The following is an 18,099-nucleotide window of genomic DNA, read 5'->3' as shown; positions in this document are numbered from 1 at the left end:
ATCCATCAATGAATTATATATATTTACTTAAGTGTTTTTATGTTATTTTTGATCATCTGGTAAACTTTCGAGCATCGACGTTTTGTTACACACACACACACACATATATATATATATATATATATATATATATATATATATATATATATATATATATATATATATATATATATATATATATATATATAAAAGACAAGACATTCCTAATCAGTGAGATCACAGAAGCTGCAGGTAAGACTTTAGCAGAATACGTCAATTCAGATTCTACTGTACGATAGTTTTTCCCAAAAGACAGTGCGCAGAAGAAAGTAGTCCCCTCTTGAATATATGTTTTCTCAGTGTAGCGAACACATTTATGCCTGGCTTATAGAAAATTTATTATTAATTAAGTTTAAAAAAATATACATTATGTTATATATGATGGAAAAATATACTAGTGAAATGTGAAGAGCAACGCAAGCGTATCGTCTGTCACTGCCGGACTTTCATATAATGGCGGCTCGTAGTCCTCCCCACTTCAGTCTCCTGTGAGCGATGGCTGTGAGGGCACATTCATTCGTCTCGAGAGAGTGTTAATTCTCTATGGGTAATTTCTGAACAATTCGTCTACGAAGATCAGTAAGGAACAAGTGTGAATAAGTGACTCCACATTACAAGATACACCAGTTAACGGAGATAAAGTGTTAAATCGCCAAAGGAAAAATAAGTGCTTGAGCATTTACTAAAATTCAAGATTGTTTCCTCATTTGTGGCGGGAATTACTAGTGACTATATGAAGTGCTGAAGGTAAACATCTTTATCATCATAGTTTTTGTTTGTACTGAAGGTTAGGGGGCAAATAGTTATCCCTTTTCCGGGTTAGGATTTAGTTTCGGTATTTTAGGGAAATCTTGTATTTTTATTTATTACATGAACACACTGGCTATTAAACACTCAATATGATGGGATAAAACCATCATATTTGAAACATTTTAGTAAGCAGTTGTGTTCTTGTAGCCTGTTAATAATTGTGATGACGTTAGAAGGTGAGTTAAGGTGTTAACTGAAATATCCCCAAATCGGTTACATCTTGCATTATAGTTTTGGAGAATTAAATATAAATATATTAAGTTTATGGACAAGTATTTTGAAAGCTCTGACCACGTTGTTGAAATCGGGTAGTCGTGAAATACTTGACAAGGTCATGTGCTATTTGTGGCACCAATGTCTTCAAACTACTTACAGTATCCAGAGGAGACTGGCTGAGCTCTTTATACAGAGCTGTTCATGTAGTGATTACACTGTTACATATGTAAACAAAATGTAGAAGGATGAAAGGAATGTGTGAAATTTATATTTGTGTTTCACAAGTCTGTAAGCCCATCCACGAGTGTCGCAAAGTTACTGAATGTTGTGAACGCCATGTGGGAACACTGGCGCATTATAATGATAAATATTGGCCTTTATAGGTTCTTCATATCTTTCAGTTGTATTGGGAATTTAAATCTGTTTTGTGTATCATAATATATTCATTGTGTAAACTGTGTTTAGGATGCAACATTTCAATGCAACGCCGTAAATACGACATTGAGTCAGTGACAGTTGACAAAATATATATATATTTAAAAAAAATTATTATATGTGATTATGTTATGAATAAGAGAGTTATAGTTTTCGTTTAAGAGCATTTCATATAAAACTATTAACAAACTAATATAATGTTTTGGCATTTTCTTCTTATAAAGGAAATTTAATACACTAGGTGGCAACTGGCTTTGTGTTGCCTAATGAATGAGCACATCTTTTGTATGAGGATGTATGATGATTCTTATTTGCAAAGAATTTCATTAAATTAATACTGTCATTCAAATCAATTCAGTGTACTAGTAAACGTGAATGGCTGTTGTAGAGTTGAGCCATTCCTGAATAATTTCCTAGTAATATGGAAGTAGTACTAACTTTAGCAGTAAGCTTTATTGAGCAAGCTACTTCTCTACTTTTGATCTATTTTTTATTCGTCTGGGATTCTGGTGTACCCCTTTGTTCAAAAATGTTGTAAAATGTTTGAAAGGTACATTATGGGCATCACCTAAACATTACGAGGGCGTATACGTAAATCAGTGTATTACCTAGGGAGTTTTTCGTACTTTTTAATGATCCACAAAAACAGCATTTTACATAGTAGTTGAAACTCGATAAACTGAGTTAGAAAATAAATACTGAGAAGTCGTCCTGTAGCCCCCGGGTGTCTCCTGCACATGACGCCGCCTTCTCTACCCACTTAATTTGCCTTATCCATGTAGTGCTATATTAAGGTGCGCCGAATCATCGTTACCAGGAACTTGTAGAATCCTTGGCGGTGGTAACGGTATTCGCTGACGTAGGGAGCATAGGTTAAATTATTTTGCCGGTGCAGACGAAAAACATATTTCCTGAAGAATATTTTACGGTGTCAGGGAATATAAGAGCATACTTCCTTATCAGATGCTTCTAGGTCCATGTTCTACAGCCATTGTAATAAAAAAAGTAAAATTGCAATTTTCTATGTTATACTGTTCAAAGGGAATCAAATAATAAATACTTGCGAATGTCTAATGTTGCGTTGTTGACACTTGTACAATAATTGTTGTACCATGGCGGACGTTGTAGTAGTGGTATTTTAAAAATGAAGATCTGATCAGGTTAAGCCAGCCGGAAAACTATACTAACATTGTGTTTTTCTCATTTACAGGTGCAGCTGCAAGAGCGTCTTGAGTTGTAGTGCGACACAAGTGTAGTGTAGTGTTGAGTGTTAGTGTACAGTGATCAGTGATGATGAGTGAAGTACAGGAATATGCGCGTCAAGGACCCCGTTTGCCGCTGTTGCTCGCTAGACACAAGGCGCTGCCCGACCTCTGTCCTGCGGCCGAGACTAACACCGCCCACACCGCGCACAAGGAGGAGGTGGGGCCGCCCGTGCCACCCGTGGTAGTACGGGGCGGATCAGGCACCACCTCAGGAGGGGCATTGTCACCCACGGCCGCCCCAGGGGCGGCGCCCACCTTCCCCGCAGTGCCCACACTGGTGGGGGGCAAGTACCTGCTTACACGCCCTCTCGATCACTCCGCCTGTCATGCCACAAACATTCACACTCACCAGAGCCTACTTGTCAAGGTGAGACTTCAGCACTCATTGTTGTAGCCGCCCATCACATTTATGTCTCATAAGCTGCACACCTTTTGTCTGTCAGGTTACCCCAGACCATGTATGTGTTTTCAGGTATGGCGTACTGGCCCTCCACACGTGATGACCCAAGTTTTACTCATGTGACCATGTCTCGCCTAACTCAGTGGTGGGAGAGACATTTAAACATGTGATGGTGGATTAACCGAGTTACAAAAACCCCAGTGATGTAAACTTATATTGTTCTGAATAAATGTGTATCTGGTCTAAACAAATATTCATTTTGACTTAACATTTCAGGTGTTGGTAACAGTTAATAATACAATAGACGTCCTGGGATTCTAACAAAGTGGATATTGTCTAACGTTACTTAGAACTGTGTTGTACTGCGGTTGCCTTAATCACCAGTTTTACCGTATACTGAATTTTCTTTGCAATATTTTTTTCGCGACATTTAGTGTCAAACATTCAACCTTATCAACTATAAGAAGTTATATCTCGCCTTTATATTACGGTACCAACACCACAGTTAACCCTCAGGTACAGTACATAGACTGAATTGTACGGTGAACTCTAACCTAACTCAGTATTAGGACTTGAAGGTACTTAAACTGGATGGATCATGTCCCAGCATTAATTCGATGGTAAAGGTTTATACTGTGGGATATTGTGTGCACGGGGTGGGATCATCGTTGCAGAAGTGCACTCGCTAACGTCTCCCACGTTGTTGTTTTTCATAGTTTTACTCTCCGTAACGGTGTGTTGCTTCATGCGATGGGGGTGATAACGATAAAAAGTAGATAACACGGGCTAGCTGTGCTCCGGTGTCGAGACTCTGGCTACCGCCATGGTCAGGACCGCCGGTGCGGGAACATGGTTAGGAGCAACCAGTTTTAACCACTAAACTGAACTGGTAAATACCAGTTAAAAACGACTTTGGCCCTTACAGTATACCTTTTTGTGTAGAACTGAAGCGGTATTCTGACACATACGACCATAAAATCCTTGAAAATGTAAATGCTTAGATAATGTACCGGATAGAATTTATGAAGAATGTTTATAAAACGTGGGGAAGTAGTTTTTGAGTTATAAAGCAAAAGACCCTTTAATAAACTATGTCCACTAAAAGCATTGTCAGTTTAGCTCATTTAAGGTGACAATCAGCATTATAAGGGAATGTTGCGTCTCATGCTGACACTGTTGATAGCCTTGCTCCCCTTTTGATTTTTTAAGGTCTGTCATCCTGCCTGGGCCCTAAGCTTACATCCACATGGTCTCGATGGGGTAAACAATGTGAAGGTGCTGAGGGCTCCTGCCTCCCCTTCACTATTGACCTCCAGTAACCAAGTTCACTGACACGCTGTCGACATGAATGGTTTGTGCTAAGGTTGGCCACCAAAGTGGGGGGGAGGTTAGTAAGTTCTAGTTGCTAAGGCCTCTGACCCGCCATCTAGAAGTTTCATCATGGCGATAACGATAAGGAGGCCAACAAGTGATAGCCGGGTTATCACGTGGCCAGAGAACAGGAGGAGGGTAATGAAAGTATGGGGGGGGGGGGTGATTACAAGCACTAGGGAGGTGTTGTGGAAGTGGGAAGGCCCCGGGGGAATTTTAATCCCTCAGCCAATGAGCGTCGTTCTTATGGCCAGCACCTGACGGCTATTGGCTGTTAAGCCTAGCCCACCGTACGCAGGCTTGCCCCTTCTTCATCTCACTGTTATGCTAGTGGCGCAGGGACCAAAACTCCCTCCAATTTAAATATCAAGTCCTGATACTCTGTTAGAGAAAAAAGTTTTCAAGTGAAATTTGTTTAAAGTTACACGATGTGTCGGTAATATATGCATTATTAAAATAAAATCATTGGCATGTAACTTAAACATGCCAGTGGTGAGGTTTCAGGTAATTGCCAGCTGATAGTGTTGATGCAGGCGTGCCTCTGCCTGAACACTGCTGGACACTCACCTCCATGAACATACTGTACATCCCGTCACATTGTCCTCACATTTAGTTCTGGATAATCGTCCATGAAACTTGACATCATCACTACCGCGTTGTTAGTGGCACAGCAGACCATCTTCACTCGTCGCCATCACTTTCGACACAGTACTCAACATTTAAGATTTATTACTTAGTCATCACTTATCCACTTTACAAATTTCAGCAAAGACTTGTTGTTCGTGATTAAGGTGTTGTTTCGGGGGTTCAGTACAACCACGGTGCTGTTTGTACACGAAAGCAGTATGGTGCGAACTTTAAATCCCTGAAGCGACCCCTTAACATAAGAAACAAGAAAATAAGGAGTCTGCAATATGCCGGTTGGCCTGTGCATGGCAGCTCCTGTCGAGAGTTACTACCACTCTATCATCCATGAATCTATCTAGCCTCCTTTTGAAACTTTCCAGCGTTCCAGCACTTACTACTAAGTTGCTAAGCTTGTTCCACTCGTCCACCACCCTATTTGTGAACCAGTTCCTTCCCATCTCCATCCTAAACCTACTTAAATCCGTTGCTACGAGTCCTATCCTGCTCTGATATAAGAACTATAAGAACACCCGTGGAGTATTGTACACTGCTTTCTTCAGACAGGATTTTAAAATTAATTTGATTTTAGTTTGATCATCCTGGTGCTTCATTAATAGTTTTCAGAATTATGACGAGAGGGAGATGTAGTTTAACACTTTCTAGTGGAATACACTGATCCAGGTGTGTGTGCAGGTGTGTTATGAGTGTTACCAGGTGCGGCCCCGCATGCGTCACTTACTCACCAGGTGTTTTCTTTGTTTGCAGACTCTGGAGGGTCGAGCAGCACACGACCTTGTGGCGCACCATGCACTCATGGGCGGGTGTGAGGGCGTGCGCTCACCGCTAGAGATGGTGGTGTCTGCGTGCAGGCGGAGGGCGTGGGTGGTGTTCCCCGCCCATTGTGGTGACCTACACTCATATGTTCGGGTACGGCGGCGGCTGCGGGAGGTGGAGGCTCAGAGGCTGTTCACCAAGGTTGCCGAGACAGTGGCCGCTTGTCACGAGGCTGGCCTCGTGCTCAGGGACTTAAAGTTACGCAAATTTGTCTTCACAGACCCAGACAGGTGAGTTGCTTTCTTTATCTGTGCTACCTGCCAGTGTTAGCAGGTGTGGAGGACCCTTGTGGTTGGCTGGACGGACACCCGCCGCTGGTCACCAAGGTCGCCGCAGAAATGATGACTTATGTAAGGTGAGGTAGGCAAGGAGGAACCGGTGGTCAGGTGCTGGCTAGATGTGACCACAGCTGTCATGACCCTTGGTAGGCCTGGGATGGAGGGTCACAGGTGTGGCGCCACGTAGTCCTCCCCAGCCAGGGCCTCTACACCACCACCATTACCACATTCTTCGCTCACCATCACTGGTCACATAAATAATCTCCAGGGTGGGGTTACAGCAGCGTTGATTCCTTGTGTTCCTTGACCACCGTCGCTACCTCACTGAAGAATGCGCTTGTTTCTTTCTCACGGGTTGGGGATGAATATTTACCCCCCAAAATTCTTTATTATAAATTTCTGTGTACTGGGTATATGTATGTGAGTGTACGACGCTATCATTCTCGGTTATTTATTTCTTGGGTGTCTGCGCATAAGTATTGGTGTGACCGTACAAGGACAATGGGTCCTCTCCCTGGCCTGGTCCTCGTCTGGCCTGCTGCTCGTCGACCTTAACACCACCACCTACGCGCCCCTCTAAAATATCCCCACGGGCTGAAAATAGCAGACTGACCGAAAATGGCCGTCCTTCCAGTTCCACCCCTCTTCTCCTTCACCCACCTGCTTGAGGTGTGTGGTAAAAATCACGCGGGTGGTGGATAAATTGATACGGTGGGGATCGACCGTTACAGTGAGCGGTTGATGTTTATATAATGTTTCATTTTACGTTTAAAAAAAGAAACTACGATGTCTCATAGTTAAATTGTATTTATATTAAAAAAAAAGATAAAAAAGTAAAACCGCTGCTGCAGTAACCAGCGTATCACTCCCTGTACCACGCTTAAATAAACAAACCGGAAGGGGAGCGAGAACATTACACTATCTACACTGGACAGTTTGTTGTCGTTTGTGTTTAAGTTAGAATCTCATTTCCTTTCATAACATAAAAATCATTGTTTTTATTTTCTTTAGTCGGATAGTTGTTAGATAATCCCCCAAAACAGAAAACAGTCGTAAACAAGAAAAAACGGGTGGGTAGCCGAGTAGCGGACTCGACTGGACGGTTGAGTGAGGGGAGTGAGCGTGAGTCGATATTGTAGCAGCTGTGCCTCGGGGGGTTCAGTGGGGTTTCTTTCTTTTTCAAGTGTTATGGGGGGGGGGGGTGCATGGTGCTCTTCGGTAAGCTTGTTGCCTTACAATTTTAAACATGCTACCCTCCCCCTCCCTCCTTCCTCTCCCCCCTTTTTACTCGCCCCCCCTCCCCCAAGGCTTTGTTTACCGGCCACTCCTGACAGCTTGGTTTACGGACTACTCTGACAGCTTGGTTTACTGGCCACTCCTGATAGCTTGGTTTACCGGTCACTCCTAGCAGCTTTTTTTACTGACCACTCTAAGCTTGGTTTACTGACCACTCTTGACAGCTTGATTTACTAAATTCCACCCTTAGTTTTTGCCTTCACTGTGCTACCCCTCAACACAACCTCGGTAAACCCAGGACCGCTGAGGGTAGCCTGGATATTGAGTGTATGTTGTTAGGAATTTGAGGACAATCCGAACCCAAATCCTTACTCCAAACCTAACACACCCCACCTTAATCCTAATTCTACTTAACCTAACCTAACCAAGTCTAAGCTAATCTAACTCAAGCTGTTGGTGTTTTGTCACGTGTGAAGTTACCGGGTATGATCTTATTCACCTACTGTTTTGAAGGTAACATAATAAACACTTAGGGTGAAAGGTCGACAACCTGGGGATTTGGGGTGGGTGGATGTGAGGGGCGGGAGGGGGTGACTGTGAGCCCAGGGTTGCGACATAGGCAGTAGGGTGTGTTGTGTGCCGGTGGCTGATCATCATGCTCCCTGCCTGACCGCTGCTGACCCTTCTCCACTCCCTAACTCCTCCTGCTGGCTTGGTCTGCCCCCCAGAAGAACTGGTTTAGCTACGCAACAACACCAGCGAGCAACAGTGACCTCCCAGTGAGTAGGGCGTTTAGAGGTCATCAGGGGAGCTAGGGTATAGAGTGGTCCTTCACCCATACTTTACACTCACAGTCTTGACCTCCAACATGGCTGAAGTGCACACAGGGGAGACCATTGAGCCTGAAGTTAAATTTTAAGGTTTTTTTTTATTGCTACAAATAACAGATAGGCCAGCCACACACAGCACTCGTGCCTGAAAAATAAATGACCAAGGGGGAGGAAATAATGAACAAAAATATATAGAATGGTTGACGGTATCCCACTACACCTACCATGCAATGAGATGTAAAATTCACAAAGGAAGAGCATGCCTGAACTCATAATTATTGGTTGTCCAGCAAGAATTTCACTCTGGTTTACATAATTTAAAAAAAACTCGAAATTCCAGACCAAGGACATTATTAGGAAAGAGGGAGGGGGAGGGTGGGTGGTCCCGTTCCCCCCCCTCCCTCCCCACCCAACATAAATATAGCAGTCATGATAAGAGCATTGGACCTTGCGCAATGGGTTGCCGGTGTGTGTGTTGTGCTGCCCCGTTTCTGCTGCTGGCTCACTCTTCAGCACCGGGCACTCGTTATTTTCCTGTTATTGTGAGCGTTTATTTACATTGTGGATGTTTATAAAGGTTGCGAGTGCAGTGTGTGTGCGTGTGTGTTTTAAGAGTAGCGTTGAATATGAACAGGACATAGTATATGTCTTGCTCATATACTTGCTCTGGTTCTATAACTGGTGGAATTTGCCCTTTTTGTTATGTTTATAGTGGAAGTTGTCTCTTAGAAATAGGTGTGAGTTTGACAGTACACGACTTGAATGGAAGTGTGTTGGTCAGTCGTGTTTTTACTTTATATTATTACATATTGCTGTTAATGTTGTCATGGGTATTTATAGATTATTCTCTATTTATAAATTAATCAAGTAATGACTTCAGTATTAAACTGATAAGCATTCGCACAAAACTTGATTAGTTTGATTTGTACCCGCGCACAACACGAGCAATTTGTGTTTGTATATAACTTAAGCATGTTAATGTTGTGTTGGAATTATAATTGACACAGCAGATGTTGAAACAGGTGTTTCATCATGCTGGGTTATTTCAGGACCACCTAAAGGGATGACTAACCCCCTTCTCTGCAGGTGTGCTGAGGAGCACTTTCGACTGGTGTACATAAGCAAATACTTAGTCTTCTGGCTGCATTTACTTTACCTTTTCACGTATACAGCTTATCCAAAGCGACTTAAAGGTTATTGAAGATGGAGAAGATTAGAAACCGGGGAAATATTGACTTAAAAACAGAATCGGCTTCATGCCAGTTGGCGGGAGGAGGTGCTTCAGGACAGGCGGCCCAGGAATGTTGGAGCAGCCAGCTAGGTTACCCTCAGGCCCCTTCAGTTGAATGCTGCTGGAAGCTGATGGATGATGTTTTGCAAACTTGGAAGGGTAATGAACAACGAGCACCTGCACCACAAGTTGTGCTCTGTTTGATGACGTTATTTTTTTGTAATGAGATTAAAACAGGTTGGACTAGCCAGGGGGTCATCTGCTTACGCTGCTTTAATTGATGGCGGTCTTGTGCAAACTTTTAGGGAAGTGAGACGAGCACTTGCACCACTAGTCTATGATATTTTAGTTAAACACTTTTTTATGAGGGCTAAAAACATGTTTAGCTGCCTTAGAGGCCTTCTTAGGGATGTTGGGTTGAGAACTCAGTCTGATATTACTTCTGAGTTTTGAGTGAGGTATACACTACATGTAGAATAAGCTGGTGATACTGCCATGAGAGGAATATGTATTCAGAAACTCGGAATTCAAATCTTGATTATCGAATCTAGAACGTTTAATATTTTATTTTATTTACACATTAAAGTTTTAAGAATGCAGTATTTTTAAGGCACTGGCGTAATTGTTTTGGTTTGTTATTGACAGTTATCTACATCGTTTAGTAATTTACTGGGTATATTTTTAATGCTTCCACAGACATCCCCTCGGGCCCCCATGTTTACAACACTACTTCACACATTTGCCTTGTCCTTTATTATCTCGTTGCAGACAGCCATCCCCAGTTGCTTGCCAGGTGGTGGGTGTGTGTTGTAAGACGAAGATACACAATGTTTTTACGATTAATATCTGTACAAGGTGGTGCCTGGGCGTCGGTGGCCACATTCCAGTTTTAGGGCATAATCCTACTAATACAACAAGGTTTTATGTCGCTGAAAGACACCAATACAACTGTTGAGAGGCATCGAAAAACACCCACACAACAGTTTTATGGCATCGAAAAATATTTGAGTTAATGGGGATACTGTCCGTTAATGTTCTTTATTATATTCATTTTTGGGGAGTTTTATCGGAACACCGGCAGGACTGGAGCAGAGAGCCACACAATCAACTCACCAGCCAGGGGGTTTATCACGTGTCGCAACCATCATCACCTGCCACTGCCCACACACACTACTCGTTTATTTTTGTGTCAGTATCTCAGGAAGGGGGAGGAGGGAATCTACTCTCTCTGGGGGTAATTAACCTTATATGTAAAGTTCTTAACGGGGATGGAAGTTGTATATAATCCAGGGTTGGATTTTTGGGTGTAGTTTAAATGGGTCAATTTGTTTAATGTTGGTGCTACTTCCTTTTGCGTTATAATTTGGTTGCCTGGCGACCTTGGCTGTGTTTTTTTTTGTGGAGATAATGTTAACAAAAAACACCACACGAATCTGCGTTATCTACAGTATACCGACCGGCCTCTGCTTATCGTTGTGGCGGTGTTGCAATGCTTCCCGTGTGTGTGTGTGTGGTTCTTTGTCTTGTACGCATTTACATTTCAACACGTACACTGACACACACACACAAACACACCTTAAGGTATATCTCCCGCCACACACTTAAAGCACGTCAACATCATGACCGCTGGTGTACCGCTTCACCTTAGCCTCGTTATACGTTACCGTTGGCGTGTAGGCGGTAGAATTGGTGGGGCGTGCCGCAGGGTTGGGCTAGCCTGCGGTGGGTGAGGTGCTGGTGAGGCCGCCGCACGACCCTGGTGACTTTAGTGCGGCGAGAGACAGACCTTGAGGTGCATGTCAGTGGTGGTGGAGCTCACGTGAGGGACGGAGGCTCCCTGACGGCCAACACTGCTCCACGCTGCACGCTGCACGCAACCAATACCACTCAAAAAAAAAAACACAAGGCCGTTCACAGTAGTACAGTTGTTAAGGATGTTGTCATTTATGGTTCAGATGATATAATTGATACATAATGGGTATAAGGGGTATATTATAATTACACAAAACCTATATTGATTATAAGGATTCATGCGGTAATGAATAACGCAGTGTAGTTGTGGTTCAGGGGGTTGGGAGGGGGGGGGGCCATCGGTCACGTAAAGCAGCTTAAGCTTTACTAGTAGTGTCTGGCTTCCTTGTGGCGTGAGGGTATCTTGACACACACACACTTTTATCTCTCTCTCTCTCTCAAAGTATATAGACACTACACACACTTACAGGTTACACCAGTGTGAAGTGTGAGGGAGGGAACGAAGATAAACAACTTAGATGAGAGGGTATCCGACGCGGAACTGGCTGGCTGGCACGTGACAGTTATTTCCTCCCTCTCGTGGTGTTCCCCGTAAACCCTTAAGATCCGGGGAGGGAGAAGGGACCCGACGGAAACCTAAAGTGAGCACCAAGAAGAGGGGCGGGGTGGGGGGACGGACGTGACGTGGAGGATTTGTCCACAGGTTAAGCGAGAACGTCGTAGTGGCCTTATCTCTGTTAATTAGGTTATGGAGAAGTGTTCGGAAGTAATGTTTTTATTTTGTCTCTTAACGGTAAATTACGTCACGTCCGGTAGATGTCATATGCGAATTTAACCCTGATGTCACGTGAATTTAACCCTGATGTCACGCGAATTATATCATGTCACACGAATTATATCATGGTGTCACACGAGTTAAAACATGATGTCATACACGAATTAAACTTGTCAACAATGGGTGGAAAAAAATCTTGGTCTAAACTCGAACGTACCAGTGAGGTGCTAGGCTACAGGTTTTACGAGTGTCCTCCCCTTTTGTTGAGTAAATTATATGTTTAAAATGATGCCTGAGCAGTAAATTTGCTATAATTAAGGACTACTGACAAACATTATGGTTGGGTTAGTATAGCTCCTGTGTTCGTTGATTATCTTATACGAGAATTAAGTGCATTCATCTCCGTGTTGTTTAATGAAAGTGGTGGTATTTGGGGACTAGTACACTGAAGGCTTCATTAATCTGAGACACACGTAGGCTGGCGCGGGGATAGGAGGCGCCATCACCTTTCTTACCACTAATGGAAGCGGATGTACGTAGGGACGGTAATAATTTGAGTGTTTCCTCTCGTTTTCCTGGAACACAAACTCTCGGAATGTGTCGAGGAGGGAGATAATTCTTCACTCCGGATGAGGTAAAATTCCTGGGCTTTCACCTGGCTCGCTGAGGGAAATGCCCGCGTGTCTTCTGTACTGTTGCCACTTACACGAGAGTTTAAAACGCTGCTCGCTGATTAATTCACTCCGGGTCTTATAATACTCATAGACTTATCATATTTATATCAGTCTTATTAGCTGACAACATGATCCAAGGTAGGGTGGGGAGGGGGTCTGTGACATTAGCAGACTGTAGGGCTTCAGGGCTTTGGTCCAAACTTGGTAATATTGACGTGATATTTCTCGCACCATGACATCATCAGGGAAGAGCCATGACGTCATTGGCGATACGCTACGTCACTTAACCCCGATGAAGGGAACCTGTGGTGTTTTACGACCCTTTTTTACTCTTTAGGGAATTTTGTGTTTCATATACCATTTCATATACGAGGGATTAATCACCACTGGTGTCATTAGAGTATGAATAGGAACACATCCTCGTATTGGTGAAGATGGAGGTGAGGCGTAAGAGGTTTAGCGAGGCGGGAGCTGGTCTGACTTTTCTTTATACAGAGTTGCTGCCGAAACCTTATGACGTCAAGCGGTGAGTCGTTTTAGAGGCGGGGAGGTTAAGTCTGGCAAGGATTCAGGGGATTAATGTCTTGCCTGATGACGAGAGAACATCCTTGACTCCATCTTATTTGATATTTACAATAGTTAAATAATACCAAAGTAATTTTGTGTGTGTTGGTACATGGCTTCCTCTTGATCGTCCTGGTGGTGTATAATAGTAGTGGTATTGTAGTTAGTGATGGAATTATGATAATGTAAGGTGGGGGGAGAGAGGGGGGAGACGAGAGGATCATCACCACCACCAAAGGAGTCCTAAAAATACTCCAGTTGAAGTTTTTTTCTGTGTTGGTCAATCCGACTGCGAGAGAGATTTAGGAGTAATGATAAGTAGGAATCTTAAACCAAGTAAACAATGTGTTTTTGCTCGTAACAAGGCTAATAAAGTACTTGGGTTCATACAAAGGAGTGTTAGTTACAAGACTAGCGAGGTCATCTTAAGATTATATCTAGCGCTTGTGAGACCTCACCTAGATTACGCAGTTCAGTTCTGGTCACCGTATTACAGAATGGATATAGAATCCAGAGGAAAATGACAATACTAATCCCGGGCATTAGGAACCTTGAATACAGAGACAGGTTAAAGCATCTTAATTTGCACTCCCTCGAGAGACGTAGAGCGAGGGGCGACATGATAGAGGTGCATAAATGGAAGTCAGGGTTAAACAAAGGGGACATTACAAAGGTTCTCAAACTATCCAACCAGGAGCGAACTTGTAACAATGGTTTTAAATTAGACAAATTTAGATTTCGGCGTGAAATAGGTAAACACTGGTTTGGAAACAGAGTAGTGGATGAGTGGAACAAGTTACCAAATATCATCATTAACACGAATACGCTGAATAGCTTCAAACATAGGTTGGATGCTTATGTGAGCAATGGGGGTTGGGTATAAACGGGACTGCCCAGTATGGGTCAATAGGCCCGCTGCAGTTTCCTCCATTCTTATGTTCTTATGTTCTTAATAGCGACACCTGCTTCATGGCTCAAAAATATCTCTCATAGGTCAAATATGGACTTTTTTATTATATTTTAGTTTATTAAGATATTGTCTACTTGTGGTGGGTGATATATTATCCACCTGACACATGGTAACAATGATAATAATAATAATCTTTTCAGCACCATTTAAGGCCGCCATCTTTGTTGTGGTGTTAGTAATAGAGTGAACCACTAATACGGGTTCTCAGGTAACGGGGGGAATTTACCGCTCGAATCGTTGACAATCTGGACCCACTGAGCTTTTGTTGTTCTGGAGGCAAGATGGGTGTGTGGGAGGGAGGGATGGTGGTTTGTGGTGTGACGGAGCGAGGGCAAGGTGATGGGGAGGTAGTGGGCGGCTTCTGAGAGAACCACCGGACCATTCTGGAAACCTTAGTGGACTTTCTCAGGTCGGTGGTTGGGTTATTGTTGTGTTTGTTGGCGTGGTAGTCAGGAGCAGTGGCGCCTGTAACCTAACCTAACCTAACCTACAGAGTGTTTTTAGATAATTGAAAGAGCGATTTTTGTCATCTTAAATTAGCAGTGACATTCTGTACGTGGATGAACAAAGCCCTAAGGCAGTAGAGGAAGGAATTCAAGCACAGTCTTATCTATCACGTCTTGGAGATGGGACACACACCCTCAGTTGTGACCTTGAGGTAATGAGTACAGGTCAAAGGTTAGGCTAGTGGAAAACGACCGCTTTAGTGATGGGGTGAAGTTGGGGGGAGGGAGAGAGCCACCCCTCCTCACCTCCACACCTGTTACCCTTCCACCTGTGTCACGGATGGGCGGTAGACGGTCAAAGTCACGGGCCAGGAACTATTCCACCGGATCACCCACCTGGAGTTTAGTCACCCCAGTTTATTATACATGGTGATTAAACACCACCACCACCTCGCCACACGTTCATTAACCTCCACCTCCTTTCGCTTGTGGGTGTATCGGCGTTGTGTGTGATGCAGTATAGTGTGTATAGTGTTGTAGCTGGGCACATGTGCTGTATGGATGGACATGGAAGTGGATAGTGATTGGGATGGAGCCGAATATAGCGATTAAATATGTACTTTATATTATCACTCATGTTCTTTAAAGATAAGAGTTGAAGGTAGAAGCACAGAAGTTGTTATATATTTTCTCTAGTGATAATAATTTGTGTTCCCAATGCTTTTACTGACTCTATTAGTCTTATATGCTGAGGCTGTTGGGATTCACATGAGCGCAGTAGTTAACTCTCTCTCTCTCTCTCTCTCTCTCTCTCTCTCTCTCTCTCTCTCTCGTTGTCCTAGTCATTCATCACCATATCACATTCTTCATGATGTGTGAAAAAAAACTGTATAATCTCATCGTCCACGGTATTATGATCGATTATTTACGATGTGGCAACGGTATACAGCAGTGAGTGTAGGTGGGTAGTTAAAGCTGGCAGGCAGAGGGATGTTGCAAGCAGGTAAATGTGCGGTTTTCTCTTGGTGTCGCAAGACCTGGGGTCGTCTGCCCTCCCCCCTCCCCCTGCAGCCTGCCAGACCCGTGTTGATGACGGGACCAGTCGCCGCCCTGCCACCTGCTGACCTCTCCTCCTCCTCTTGGTGGTGGTGTTGTTGGGGTGGTCATGGTAGGTGGGAGGGAGTGACAATGGTGCGGATGGTCATGGTTTATGGTTGTCTGTCGTGTTTACTCCCGCAGGTGATGTACACGCGAGCACCAGTGTGTTGGGCAGGTGGTGATGGTTCAGTTAGTGGTAAACTTACTCAAATTAAATCACATATTTTGGCACACTTGTTTGTTATGACGACCATATATAGTTAATCCTCTAACCTAATTTAAGACGACGTAACTTGCTCCTAAGTCAACCTAACCTACATCATATCCTGGTAATATCTTTTATCAGTAGTACTTGTTTAGCCACGTGATTTTGTTAAGCGAGTTAATTGTGTGGCAGTGTGGTTCAGTAACTGTGCGGGGGGGTGTTAGTAGGATGTGTTAGTAACGGTGTTGTTGGTAATGGGTGGGTGTGACGGTCATGTTGTTGAGGTAAAAGAGGCAGTCCACAGCTGCCTTAATGCCGGGTTGTGTAGTGAGGACAACACCCTTTCCTTACATACCTGAACCGCTCGATTTTTCCGGAGTAGAAGGACTTAGAGCAATTAAAGGTAAGTGGATTATAATGTGTGATGGTGTGAGTGTGTCCGTGAACCTGGTACACCCCCATCACCTTGTCTCCCACAGTCTCATCCCTTCCCACACTTGCTGAATCACCTTTACTTAACCTCTAAACTTAGCTGACCAGAGGAGGGTTAGTACCAGTATACCTCCAACCTTAATCTGATTTATCCTGCTCAAACTAACCTAAATCCATTCCGACCCGGTAGTAGGAAGGACACGGTAAATGTCTATCAAGTAGCCAACGCTATGTCCACATACGCCTGAGCTTTGTTGTGTAGGGAGCGGGGTAGAGGGGAGTGGAAGAGGCAGCCCAGACGGTCACCGCTCCTACCTCCGCCAGGTTGCGTCACCTTCCCCCGGGCGGGACAATAATTGCCCTCCGCAACCGGGCACCGAAAGGTAGAGAGGAGAAAGAGTCGGACGGGAGTGGTGTGGTGAGGAGGCTGAGGAGCAGGTGATGAAATCTGGGAGTGGGCGGTAAATAGCCTTACACAACACTACATGGGACTCATACAGTACTGACAACACTTGTTTATTCTCCTCACAATTTATATTAACGAAGTATTTGAGGCAAGTGAAGTGTGCCTTGATGTGGTGACCTGAGAATATTTGGTGTGTTATACAAGACATAATTATATATACTGGTGTGAGGCAGCCTCGACTCCTGCACACACACACACACACACACACACTCTTGGGTTGCATTATTTGTAACGGATTTATAGGAAGATGTGTGCCAATGATGCCTGTGTAGATGTGTTGCAGACGAGATATATTGTGGTGTTTCCTTCCCATTATGACGAGTGACCTGTAGTGCTTCTGTTTATTGTTTATGAACTATTGTCTTATGTACATGTGACGGCTCTTATGTCTTGAAGTAATAAATGATAATAATAATAATAGAAAACAACGGAGTAAACCTAGCGAATGGTGGGTGAGGGCGTGGGATGAGTGGGTGGGTGGGGTGGGTGCTGATGGGTGAAAGTACAGGTGATCCGGAACAAGCAGAGTTTTCCTGGAGAGATTCAGTGTTTTCCATTTAATACCTGGTAGTGTGGGTAACCCCGGCCATTACTCGTCTAACCCTTCCATCCACACCTGTACTTATGACGTGAAAATAAGATAGTAGGATGAGCTATTCTTTTGTTAATGTTTTTAGATGTTCTTAAGGTAATAAATGTCACCACTTGAAGATTAAACACCCTATTCGTTTTTTCACCTGATGGTTAATTATATTTTACTTCAATTAAATATAACCTAACTCCCCCTCCTTCCCCAGGTAGCGTTAAGGTTTAATTAATTAGATGAAATTAAGTTGGGATGGTTTATCTTTAGGTGATCCGATGAATGTAACGGTGGGGGGGGGGATAAGATAAGAGAGTAATTAGATGTATTCCTATTATATATTTTATTTATTTGTCTAGATTTTGTTGCATTTCTAAGACTTCTTCAACATCTCAGACTGTTATAAGTGACTTTGTTTCATAAATGGTTGTATTGTGCACGTGTTGTATTTACCTTGTAGTGTGTACGTATTGTATTTACCTTGTAGTGTGTACGTATTGTATTTACCTTGTAGTGTGTATGTATTGTATTGTAAGTTTGTGGTGCTTATGACAGGTGCAGG

General features: G+C 43.5%; 1 protein-coding gene across 1 annotated transcript in view; it reads left to right on the top strand.

Moving 5' to 3' along the window:
- The first annotated feature begins 506 nt into the window (after positions 1-506).
- Positions 507-18,099, top strand: part of LOC121859615 (tribbles homolog 2-like) — a 77,583-nt gene continuing 59,990 nt past the window's right edge. Inside the window, exons 1-3 of the mRNA XM_042356554.1 lie at positions 507-786; positions 2,711-3,132; positions 5,929-6,227. Of these exons, the coding sequence (XP_042212488.1) occupies positions 2,791-3,132; positions 5,929-6,227 (641 nt within the window). The 5' untranslated portion in view covers positions 507-786; positions 2,711-2,790. The remainder of the gene's footprint in view (positions 787-2,710; positions 3,133-5,928; positions 6,228-18,099) is intronic.

Source organism: Homarus americanus, unplaced genomic scaffold, assembly GCF_018991925.1.
Source record: "Homarus americanus isolate GMGI-L3 unplaced genomic scaffold, GMGI_Hamer_2.0 scaffold2224, whole genome shotgun sequence".
In the NCBI taxonomy this organism is placed as follows: Eukaryota; Metazoa; Arthropoda; class Malacostraca; order Decapoda; family Nephropidae; genus Homarus; species Homarus americanus.
The sequence above is the reverse complement of the archived record's forward strand: the minus strand, read 5'-3'. Positions and strand labels throughout refer to the sequence as shown.